Source organism: Gymnoscopelus microlampas, assembly GCF_963454915.1.
Source record: "Gymnoscopelus microlampas genome assembly, chromosome: 7".
Lineage (NCBI taxonomy): Eukaryota > Metazoa > Chordata > Actinopteri > Myctophiformes > Myctophidae > Gymnoscopelus > Gymnoscopelus microlampas.
Window position 1 is genome coordinate 18,396,122 of NC_139944.1, and position 13,151 is coordinate 18,409,272.

Sequence of the window (13,151 nt, forward strand, 5' to 3'; positions counted from 1 at the left end):
ACTTTAATAGGGGTGCCACTAATACAGAAAGTTCAGGTGGGAGGTGAGGACGTTGTGAGGGCGTGCCTGCTGGTGGAGATTTGCATTAGTCTGAGCGCACCTTTGTAGTTGAATTTGTGAAACGATGCATGTTCAAGCAAAAGAAATGGCGCTATAGTTCCTTTTTCTTACAGATATGACAGCTTAATGAGAAAGAAAAACACCATCTGAGACTCAAAAGCAGCCAAGAACTCAACATCCAACTCACAGAATTTGTTCCACTCTCCTCTCCTCTCCTCTCCTCTCCTCCGCAGCCAACCAGTCAGGCAGCCAGTTCACACCTCCCTCTATCCCTGCTGTTCAGTACCAAGCAGCTCATGATTTCTGGGTTGTAGCCCACTTTCTGCAGCCCACATGGTGTTTGTCTGGTCCAGGACTGCATATCATCCTGTTAGCTATCGTTACTAACAGACATTTACCTACAATGCACAGCATCGTATGCGTGTGCGTGTGTTTGTCCACCTAGGAGACAATTTTGTGTACCTTCCTTACGTAGTGGCCAGGCGTAGGATGGCATATCTCGGTAAATTAAGGATTTTTGACGTGACGGTGAGACACAATCGTACATTGTGTTTGAAAATCACTAAGAGTCAACTTTTACAACACTATTAACAATATAAACACTATAACACTGACAATGGTTAAAGTTAAGAAGAAGCAAGCTAAACGGTCGTTTGACTGGAAGCCTGACTTGACTGGAAACTCATTATGGGATGAGTAGTTCCTTAATTGTTTTAATATGTACCCAGTTTTGTATGCTCAGGTTTCTTTTGCATTTTCCTATTTTCTTTTTTTTACAGTGGGGAGTTCCAAGTCCAGCCCTGGGTGAGGGAGTTGCTATATCATCCCTAGGGGTTATAGGGAAGCTGACCAATCAGTGCAGCTAAAGTTCCACCACAGGCTGAACTACCATCAATATGTGTTATCACTATAAGGAACTTGCCATAACAAATATGGCCATAACTCAGTCACCAAACACAGTTGCTGCAGGTGGCTTGGTAGAGTCTACACTCTGCGCTGGAGACATTTAATCCAGGGTGCAAAGGAACCAAAAACAGAGGGGGAATCAATCAGTCTAGGACAGTGGTCTTCAACACTTTTCACTTAACCAATACCAAACAACCAGAAAGCAACTCTCCTCTGACAGGGACACGCACACCCCTGTCATGCAATACATGGAGGTCAACCACCACCACTAGGGACTACCCTCCTATACATGTCAATGGTTATCAAACCTTTTCATGTCAATGACCCCCAAATTTACACTTATTAGCCAACAGACCCCCATTTGAAAATACATGCCAGGGACCCCCATAAGAGAAGATTTTTACAGCTCTAGCAGTGATTCTCAACTATTTTCATTTCAAGGACCCCCATTTTGACATGCATTAGGCCACAAACCCCCATTTAATGGCATTTCTATCTCTGGGACCCCAATTTGTATCTTAAAATCTATGTTAATTTAACACAAAGAGAGGGTACGAATGGAACCAAATGTACCCGTTCCATTTCTCAGAGTTACAGACCCATAAGGGTCAATTTGGTTCCTAACTATCTATCATTTAGCTGGGGACCCCCTAGAACTCCCTCAAGGACCCCTGGGGGTCCCCAGACCTCACTTTGAGAACCAATGACCTATACAGTATATGCGCCTATCTCGGGCATAGGAGCCAGGAAGTCCACCTGAGACCAGCAGGACTATCCAGTGAGCCAGGCCAACATACGGAAACACCCCCTGTCTGTCGAACATACAGCCATGCACCACATGCACGTTTTAGAACCACTAAGGGACATGGGAGAGGAGAGAAGAGCCGGTCTCCTGGGCTAATCCTGGAGTTGTTGCATAAAATTGTTGTATAAATATGAAAACTAGTTTGGGCATGACATCTCCCAAACCCTCTAAACCATCAACAAGGGGTCCGGGACCCTTAGGGGGTCCTCAGGGTTACTACAGGGGGGCCTCTACATTCATACAGAAGTCTTAAGAATACGTTTGCCAGAATGCATATTGTTTAAAACGTTTTCATATTCATTGCTGGTGGTCTCTGGCGCCCTCTTCTGCAAAATGCAGGAAAGCACTCCACCAAGGCAGTACAGAAAGTGGCCTTTCATTTTCCACATCATTTTACAGTGACAATTATTAAAGGACAGTAAACTAATGATGACAATATGTACTGTAACTGGCAGAACATATGTATTGCCTTTAGTCGTCTGATTTATGTAGAGAATACCAAAAGAAAAAAGAAAACAAAATTGAATTCAGTTATACTTCTTAAATTTCTGTTGTAACAGTAATTGACATCATCATGTTATACTGTACATATACTCAAGGCCATGGGTTCACAACAATAAAAAAAAATACTTCTTAAAAACAGTTTAAGAAGTAGTGAAAATAGCAGATTGTGAGCTTGTAGATCTGCTATTTTCAATAGTTTGGGTCCCAGGCAAACGTCTCATTTCTCTTTTGGGTCTTGAGCTAAAAAGTTTGGGAACCATTGTTTAGACCATTATGTCAAACTAAGTCAAACTATAGGCCTTATAACTGTTGATGGAAGGCATGGCATTATAGCAACTCTTAGAGTAATGTGTTACGGTGGCATCTATTATGCATTATAAGCTTCATTGAAAGTGTTTTGATTTGATAAATAGCTGCAAAATGAATCACTCCACTCGGCTCAACTTTACTGTCACATAACAGGTTTACAGACCGGTGTAAGAAAAGTGGATATCGTACAAGCTCCTTAAGTTTCAAGAAAGGAGAAAAGAGAGAGCCACATGGATATTCAACAGGGGGTCCTCAGAGTCACTGCAGGGGGGCCACCAAATTGTGAAGTTTACACATTGCAATTGTATATACAGTATTATATGCTTTTATCTTTAACACAGTCCCCAGTGAACATTTCTCACAAAGTTCACTGGCATTTCTATTTCATATTATAAATTGTAAACATGCCCAAAAACCTAAACCTTAAAGAAAGGTGAAATGGTTAACCCTAATTGGAAAAAAATGTTTTTTCCCCCCCTCCCTCCAGGAAAGGGGTAACAGCCAAAAGGGGCTTAGGGCAAAGATTTAGAATATAGTCTAAAGGAATACTTAATTAAACAGAATGTGAAATTATATGGACCTTAAAATTAAAGAGTAGCAGGATCCCAAAAAGACTTTCTTTCAAAAATAAGATGGCGAGAGCAAAAATTCCTTGCTCTGCCTTTTTCTGAAAGGATGACCTTTCTAAAAAGGCTTAGCACTGAAGTCCGACCCTAACCATTCCCTAACCGCACGCGGAAGCCACTAGTCGGAGTGGCGAGATGTCGGCATGGAAGATGGTTACCCTTTTATCAGGCTTTACTAGCAGACAAATTATGGATAGATTTAGTAATGGAGCACAGATGGAGAGACTTGTTGTCAACCTGGTAAAAGTAGCAGATCGACAAGCTCAAAAGCGTTGCTTGGCGCCACGCTTCACACTTGTGGATGTTTTGATGCTTTTGTGTGACGCTGTAGTATGATCAAGTAGGGCGTTCATTTACAAAAAAAACACAAAAAGTCAAGTATGTAAGCAACGACATATAGGCATCACCATCTAAGGACTTTTCACGGTGATCGGTATATTTTAGCGCGTGACGAAAATGTCCCTGATGATGACATGGCAACCAAAGGGTATATAAGTAATGGTGATTCCCGCCTCGGCTTCTTTAGCAGCTGCCGGATATACCAAACCTAGATAAATTAAAGGATACACTTTTATTTTGTGGTTATTAAAGGGGCGTTCGTTCTACAATCATAGAATCCATCTCTAATAACAATAGAGAAGGGTTTTGTAATAAAAGGTAAAGGTTTTATAACAAAATGAACGCGCCACCCGCCTTCGAGTCCTTCCTTCTGAGTCCAGGGGAGAAGAAGGTCTCCATCGTGAATGACACCAAGGTGCCCAACGCCTGCCTGTTCACGCTGAACAAAGAGGACCACACGCTGGGGAACCTCCTCAACTCGCAGCTGCAGAAGGACCCCAAGGTTGCGTTTGCGGGGTACATGGTCCCTCACCCCCTGGAGCACAAGGTGGTCCTCAGAGTCCAGACCACCCCGGACTACAGCCCTCGGGAGGCGTTCACCAACGCCATCACGGCTCTGACCTCGGAGCTGTCGCTGCTGGAAGAGCGCTTCCGAGTCGCTGTCAAAGACAAACAGGAAGGCATCGAATAAACCAACCGTTCTCAAACTTTTTATTTTATTGTTATTATTCCAGGTACTCCATAACGCTTGACAATGTACAAATGGAACCTAATGGACCCAGAGAGGTCCAGTTCCAGGTCAATTTTGAACCCCCTAAAGCAGCGCTTCTCAAAGTGGAGTCTGCATGGGGACCCCAAGGGGTCCTTGGGGGAGTTCCAGGGGGTCCCCAGCAAAAGTAGTTAGTATAGCATTGCATCACAATCATTTTTATCCACAAGCTTGTACATCTGATATTTTCTAACACATTTGGAAAAAATCTCAAAAATAGTAAGAAATATTTGGACACATTTTAACACAAATCTTCTCTTTTTGGGGTCCCTGGGACAAAAAACAATTCAGATGGGTGGTCCGCGGCCAAATACAATTTGGGGGTCCTTGAGAACCACGGCCCTAAAGGAAGCCTGAATTCCCCAGGCTGGACCCCACTTTGAGAACCACTGTATTCAAGGAACCCCAGTTTGATATGCATTAAGCTACAGACCCCCATTTGATGCCCATGTTTAAGTCTCCGGGACCGCAAACTACACTGTAAAATCCTCAGTGTTTATCGAACACTGAGAGCGTTCAAATTGATCCATTTGTACAGACCTGTAAGGTTTTTTTTGGACGCCTGGTGCTCCACAGAGCCGACATTGACAAACAGTGGAACAAGCAGCCTCAACACAGAACTCAATAATTCCCTTCATGATGTTGCCATGATGACATGGACAACCCGACCATATAGGCTACTGTGGAGCCAATAGAGTACCGAAGTCCTGACGTCACTCGTTCATCCCCTGGGTCGCGGACGTAATTTCTCTATGGAGAATAACATTGGGTCATCTTAGTTAGAACTCTATTTCTGGCGAATATTTAACTAAATATCATGCATTAATGCATTGGCATTTAAAGACAAATTAATGATAATTGATAAAAATTACCATTATCATAGTACTTGGAGGTCAGTAGGCCTACTATGACATTATATTGATGACATCAGACACAAAGACAGACGGATACAAAGATATTTTTGTGGCACCTCACTTGTTCCTTGGCGATACACATGGCAAGTTTGAAGTCAATCGGTTGGACGGCTCTCAAGACACGTGAAGGACATGCTCACAAATTATTTTGTGCCTTTATAGATAATAGATAGATTAAACTTGAATCTATCTATCTTTAATCTAACTTTTAATCTAACTTTAATCATTAAAGTATGTCTAAAAATAAGACACGGCTTAGGAGCGGACTTCATGTGGCTAGTCTATGACGTCCGTCATCTATGACATAAACTATGATATATGCTGTACAGTATGTCTCTATACTGCATGTCTCCATATTTGGGAAAGGTTTCAGCCTGATTTGACTGCCTTTGACTTCCATTATAAAATTATTATTAAAGTGAAATAATAGAAATATATAAAACGTAGTTTCCTTGGTGGGGGCATCCGTAGATAAATATGCACAACAGAGGAAGTGTTACACCAGGAAGGTGCTGCTTCCTTCCACCCTGCAGTTATTGTGGTAGCCTACAGAGGGCAGCATACACAAGCACATGGGCTTCTACTGCTACAACAACAACAACAACAACAACAACAACAACAACAGCAACAGCAACAGCACAGCAGAAGCCATGGACCATACAATTAGTTTTCATCTGATGACAAAGTGCCTCTCAGAAATTTTGGTAAGGTCCTAGCTGTTCAACAGGTAAATCCTTATAGCCAATCAGCTTTATTGGTTTATTGTCTCGGCCAGGCCAAAAGGCATGGCGAGAGAGTATGTTTTACCCCCTGTCCGTCCGTCCGTCCGTCCTGTCCGTCCTGTCCGTCCTGTCCGTCCGTTAGCAGCTAATCTCTGGCACCGTTGGCCCGGCCGCTGCGAAACTGTGCACGCACACTCCCTGGATGCCAATTCAGAACCTCTGGCCCAAATTTTTCAGATTGGCCTGTTATAGCGCCACCAGGAGGCCGATATGTGTAAAACACATTTATTGATACTACTCCTACAGATTTTGTCCAAACATCACACAAATCGGTACACAGTATCTCTATAGTCATGTGATCAACACGGATTTATCCGATTTCCCATATTCCATCCTGATTGCCTAAGATTGGCTTCCAAGTTTACAGGATTGGTCCGTTTTGAAGAAAATGCCTCAAATTATGAACGCAGCTTGTGATTTCCGTGAAATGTCACACGCACATTTATATTAGGCCGAGGAAGAAATGCCACCCTTTTCACATTGGCCTGTTATAGCGCCACCAGCAGGTCTAATTTTGCAAAACACATTTTTGGAACAAAATGCCTCAAATCATGAATGCAGTGTCCGATTGCAGTGAAAAGCCCTTGAACAAATGGCACCCTTTTCACATTGGCCTATTATAGCGCCACCAGGAGGCCACAATAACGTACCTGACCTGGCGGAGACCTGTGCTCCGAGGAGAACTTTTTCTAGTTATATAGGATATGATTAGACCTCAACGCCAAAATTAGCTTGAGGCTGCAAACAGCCATACATCTTATGGTCTCCCCTTTTCAACCCGTCAATAGGACCACAACAAAGTACCATACATTTTGGACTGCTTTTGTCTTATTAGGATTAGTTGTTATTTGTCTCATAGTTTTTAGCGGCGCTGGCGCCGCTCTATACATAGTATAGAGCGGTCCTGCTCTATACCTGGCTGTTCCGTCAACGTTCTGATTGGTCAGGTCTGTCAACGTTCTGATTGGTCAGGCCCGCCAAGGTTCTGATTGGTCAGGTCCGTCAACGTTCTGATTGGTCAGGCCCGTCAAGGTTCTGATTGGTCAGGTCCGTCAACGTTCTGATTGGTCAGGCCCGTCGAGGTTCTGATTGGTCAGGTCCGTCAACGTTCTGATTGGTCAGGCCCGTCAAGGTTCTGATTGGTCAGGCCCGTCAAGGTTCTGATTGGTCAGGCCCGACAAGGTTCTGATTTGTCAGGCAAGGGGACTATTCATGACATCACTATGATGTCATGAATATAGAATTAGATGTCTATATAAACAATGACTAAATAAACAATGAGTAATATCTAGAAATATTTAGTAATTTCATTTTATTATTCATTTGGCTAAAGTCTCCTTCTAGGTAAGTTTTCAGCGGCGCTAGCCGCTCTATACCTTTAGGTATAGAGCGGATCCTGCTCTATACCTGACTTTGTCCGTGTTCACTGTCAACGTTCTGATTGGTCAGACCCGTCAACGCTCTGATTGGTCAGAGGGGGCGGCCATAGCTGAGTGGTTAGTGAGTCCGCCTAGGGAGCCAGAGGCCCTGGGCCCTGGTTGCCACAGGTTCGATTCCTGGCCAGGCCAGCATATGTGTCGATGAAATGAAATTTGTCCCTGAGCAAGACTCTTAACCCCAAATTGCTCACAGGTTCTCATTGGAAACAAGACCGCAAGGACTTTCATGAACGACCTGTTAAAAGGAATTATCCTTATCCTTAGACCCGTCAACGCACTGATTGGTCAGACCCGTCAACGTTGGTCAGACCCGTCAACGCTCTGATTGGTCAGACCCGTCAACGTTCTGATTGGTCAGACCCGTCAACAAAGTGATTGGTCAAGCTTCACATGACACGTGTGTTTATAAACACATTATAAACACATATCGATGACAAAATGTATCAAAGGCGCCGCTACCTTCACACAGGGTGTGATTTTTTCTTATACTTTTGGTTCAAAGGACATGTTTAAAGTAAGTCCCAAATACACAATACCATTGTTTTACAATATAACCAGGAGAAACACCAAATAAAATGGAAATCCATTGTTGTGACAGAATACAACTCAGACATCTCTTTAAGTCGCCAAGCAGCAATATGCACCTCTCCTGTTCGCAAGTTGGTTTCTTAGATTGTAGATTGGCTACTTTCGCTTAGTTTAGCTACTTTCACACTGGATTGTAGATTGGCTATTTTCGCCATTAGGCGCATGCATACAGTGGAAATGCTTTCGATACAATAACATGCCGCTGAGCAGCAAGCTGAGGTCAAGGATCAAGGCAGGCCTCAAACAGGCCTCAGAGGGACTGAGGAGGAAGTAGTTGTTATGAAGGAGAAGAGATGACTGCAGCCTACACATCTGACACCAGAGGTAGCCAGAGAGGAGAAGCTGGGAGACTAAAAAAGATTCAACAGAGTGTTTTTATGTAAGTTAACGCCCTACTACAGTGTCACACAAAAGCATCAAAAGTAGCAGAAATAAACAATCTGGTACATTTGCTATTTTTGAATTTGAATCCTAAGAAGACAGTTTTGGACATATGAGGTTTCCACCCGACAGAGACGTCACGGTCTGTGCACTAAATGGCTGAGCCGCCCAGGCAGATCCGTACCACCTGTTCATCATGATGATATCCATAACACAGAGCCAGACACTCAGTGGGAGCGAATGAAAACGACTTTGAAGCGAATGCCGCTATTAGTGCTCCGATGAATGCATATTTAGCCTTCGAGCTGACCCGTTCGTTTGAACCACAGCTCTTTGTAAGTGTGTGGCATGTTTTAAGGCATCTTTGGTTTTTGTCAGCGAAGGGCCAGCTATCCCCCGTCTGCTCACTGACGGGATGGGTCTGTCCTCGCTCCGTGCCTGCCAGCAGGTGCCGTCGAACGTCCAGCGAGGTGTCTGTGTAACATGTCTGTTTGTGTGTTCGCCGGCTGGCTGTTGACTTCACCCAGTCAATCACAGGAAGGAAATGAACGCTCAAGCAGGAGATCCTGAGATGTGTCAGTAGATGTCAGGTGTATTCAACTAGATTAGGCTGCGGGCCACAATTGTAAAATGACTTTGTGGGGGCCACGAGACCGTGACAACAAAAATTAACAAAGTGTCCATGGTTAACCGTTTGACCGTTTCTTTTTGTGCTATAGGTCCGATTATAAGACACAACAATGGACATATTATGTCCAATATGGTAACTTCTTAGGGTCTGCTTCATACTGCATTCATGCATTTTGATGTTTGATAGGATCATTTCTGTGTCAGTCCTTCATAGTGCGCAGACTTAGATTCTGATATCAAGAAAAGAGAAAGTGTATATTTTAGTGTGTTCTGTGCACAGGTCCCTGAAGAGGAGGCAGGCTGGCCTGGTGAAGTGTTTACGTGTTCGTATGAATGACAGGTTTTTGCATTTTGAGCACCCGACTGATATAGAGCACATTGCTCTTATGATGTGTTTGAAGTGGATGAAGATGGAGAAGATGGACAAAATCCACTTAAAACGAAAACATACAGTAAGTGCTATAGGATGCATGAGGAGAATTATTTTGGTGTAATGGACATTCTCCACTCAAAACTCTGAAGTAGTTACAAATGGATGGTTTGTGATGGATGAACTGCCCTCATCTGTTGTGTTATTTTATGTTGATGTGCCACTGAAGTGTAGCGATGTAGCTACCCTACATGTTGAAAAACAAAATGTGCTGAAAGCTACATTGCTCTGAAATCGTGAGAAGTAGAGTAGTAGATGTAGACTACATTTCTGGTTGTTTGTACTATGAAAAGGTCTTTATACAAAAGTATAAAGACTTTTGATACTTAAATACATTTTAACACCAGATACTTTTCTTAGCTATATACAGTATGATGTGCAGTACTTTAACACTTTGACCCAAGTCAAGTGACTTAATCACCAAAGATTACATTTACCCACATTTGGGTTGTAGTAGCAGTGTCTTGACTGCAAATGCAGTACCGGTGGTGTAAATGTGGGACCCTGAGTGAGTCACTAACATTCCTCCATTCTAAACAGTAGCTACATTTTATTCTTATCGGTTAATGGTCGATTAATCATTAATGAGCTTCGGGTAACGGTTATGAAAAACTTTCAAAATGGTCATCCTGAACAACCAACCATCTAATGATAATATTTTACATATATGATTTTACATTTTGGAATATGGAATGTCTTCCAGCAGGGGCCACAAGAAAGCTCAGCTGGATTTGGCCTGCGGGCCGCCAGTTGAATATCACTGCAGAATGTTGTCTTCTTTTAGAAACATTACGTGACTGATTGTCCTTAGTTGTCCTATTTTGACACATACGTATACTAAGAACTAAGAACAGCTCACCTGTCAGTACCAATGCACACGACTGTGCAAAAGAACCCAGGATGAAGACAGACGTGATTTTCATAACAGATCACCGTCTTTCCTGAAGGCAAATGCCATCCTCCTAATTTCCCAGGAAGTATATACTAAAGTAAGTCTCTCGTGTACTGCATTTGAAATCGGATCAAACCTTGTTCGTAGCATCTATATATAAAAAAAGAAAACTAATTAAAAACTCATTTGCTGGTGTACGTTTACGTCTGTGTGAATATCCTGTCCTCCCCAAGTAGCAGGTAGAGCAGAATATTAAATTACTGTCGATGTGGGTCATCATCCATTTTTACCAGCATATGTTTCTCTCTCTCTCCCACATTTGGGTGGTTCTCTCTCTCTCTCTCTCTCTCTCTCTCTCTCTCTCTCTCTCTCTCTCTCTCTCTCTCTCTCTCTCTCTCTCTCTCTCTCTCTCTCTCTCTCTCTCTCTCTCTCTCTCTCTCTCTCTCTCTCTCTCTCTCTCTCTCTCTCTCTCTCTCTCTCTCTCTCTCTCTCTCTCTCTCTCTCTCTCTCTCTCTCTCTCTCTCTCTCTCTCTCTCTCTCTCTCTCAGGGCACTGGCAGGAGCATATCGTCGTTGTCTTGCAGAAACCTCTTCACTCCATATTTTAACTTTTTGTGTTTTTTCGTAAATGAATGCCCTACTTGATCATACTAGGCTATGTCACACAAAAGCATCAAAAGTAGCAGATCTGCAAGCTCGAAGCACGGCTCGTAGTGCGGTGCAAAGCAACGCGTTTTGAGCTTGTCGATCTGTTACTTTTGCTGTTTTTGAATTTGCATCCTGAAAAGTAACAGTTCTGGACATGTGAGGTTTCCACCCAACAGAGACAGAGATATCACTAGCATGCATGCCCTTTGGTGTGGGAGGAAACCAGGGCACCCAGGGGAAACCCTCATGAACAAGGGGAGATGAGGATGAATGATGAAATAATGAAGCGAATATGTAAGCAATCAGTCCATGTGCGCCACTGTCAATGCAGAGTTGATACAGACAGACATTTGAGGAAAATGTTGAATGTTAACCAAAATATGAACACTGCATATGTATCCGCCAGACTGAGCTTCTTGCTGTGTGTGTGACAGCCCACAGCCCCACACAGACTCACTCCTGTTTCCCCTTTATTTCTTATGGTCCCCGAGCCAGGCCATAACGTGTAATTCACAGACGCAGAACATGTACGTCAATCACTGATGACTAATGTTGCGGTAGACTTTATCTCACTACAGCTAAAAAACTGGATCATGGTTGTGGTCACACTGGGGTTGAGAAATGTGAATTTACGGTACTATTTGCTTGCTTGTTTATAAGCAGTGACTGTAATGTTGAAGTATTTTTGAGAGGTATAAATAGAGAACCATTGACCCCTCTCAAATCCAGACTCAGTCACCTTTCCGCTAAAAAGGAGTGGGATGTATTTTTCAAAATGATGGCATTCAGGGAAAACGTTTGTTGTCGACAGATTGTCGGAAAGCACTTAGATGAAAACAGAGAGTGTGTGTGATCGTTGTTTCTGGATGAGATGCAGAGGATTTTGTCTAGGGCTGTCACCGTCACACCTACTGTATGTTTTCGCACGCACACACGCACGCATGCATGCACGCACACAAATACAGTGGACACACACTGAATTCGAAGAAACTCGCTTCTTTGCAGACCAGATGGTCTAGCTTGCATCCCTGCCGAGTTGTTGCTCCTCTATTATTTTGCTCACATGACAGATAACACGTACACACACACACACACACACACACACACACACACACACACACACACACACACACACACACACACACACACACACGTTTGACCATCTTTAAAGGTTACACCTAGGATGTCCATTTTTAAATAGATAGATACGATAGATAGATAGATAGATAGATAGATAGATAGATAGATAGATAGATAGATAGATAGATAGATAGATAGATAGATAGATAGATAGATAGATAGATAGATAGATAGATAGATAGTAGTGATGCGCGGGTCGGGTTTTTTCATGACCCGCCCCGTCCCGCCCTGCGACCCAACCCGCCTCAACCCGCCCCGCGAACCCATATATAAATCTATGGCTCAACCCGCCCCGCGACCCGCGATTTTTTTTTATTCTGTAAAATCATGGTTAGAAAATAATCCCCAAGTGTATTCAAACTGTTTTATTGTTATTATTCTTATTCTTATTAGGAATAAAGACAAAACAAGAGCATGTGATTTTCTTCTTTTTTTTGCGTGTGAGAGCGGCTGACCCGCTCACCCGCAGCCCGCAGCCCGCATAATTGCCTCCGAAATTCTGACTTGACCCACCCGTGCCGCGGGTTGACCCGCGGGTCCCGCGGGTTACGGGTCAACCCGCGCATCACTAATAGATAGATAGATAGATAGATAGATAGATAGATAGATAGATAGATAGATAGATAGATAGATACATAGATAGTTTTTGAAGGCCAACTAGGTAACTTCTTAGATATGTGTGTGTACACACACACACTCCCTCCTCCCCCCTTCCCCTCTCTGACATACTTCAACGTGATGGCTGTCTTTGATGCATTAATTGATTAGAGAGAGCAGTAACGAGCACATAACGAGTTTGACACTTTTATGGCTAAATCAACTCAGTACACAACCCCTTTGAAGTTCAAATGGATCAATTAAGAGCTCCCCCCCACACGCATACACACACGCACGCACACGCACACACACACACACACACACACACACACACACGCACGCACACACAGACACACACGCGCACACACACACACACACACACACACACACACA

At 43.3% G+C, this 13,151-nt stretch overlaps 1 protein-coding gene across 2 annotated transcripts; it reads left to right on the forward strand.

The window, feature by feature from the left end:
• Positions 1-3,886: 3,886 nt before the first annotated feature.
• On the forward strand, positions 3,887-4,240 carry LOC311048748 (DNA-directed RNA polymerase II subunit RPB11-like; the record flags this gene model as incomplete). Of its 2 annotated transcripts, XM_084062024.1 has the most annotated exons (2): positions 3,887-3,949; positions 4,040-4,240. In XM_084062024.1, 2 exons carry the CDS (start codon positions 3,887-3,889, stop codon positions 4,238-4,240), a joined length of 264 nt encoding a protein of 87 aa, XP_083918150.1. The 2 variants fall into 2 exon arrangements, with proteins under 2 accessions (XP_083918150.1, XP_083918149.1); XM_084062023.1 differs by having other exon boundaries at positions 3,887-4,240.
• Positions 4,241-13,151: the final 8,911 nt, after the last annotated feature.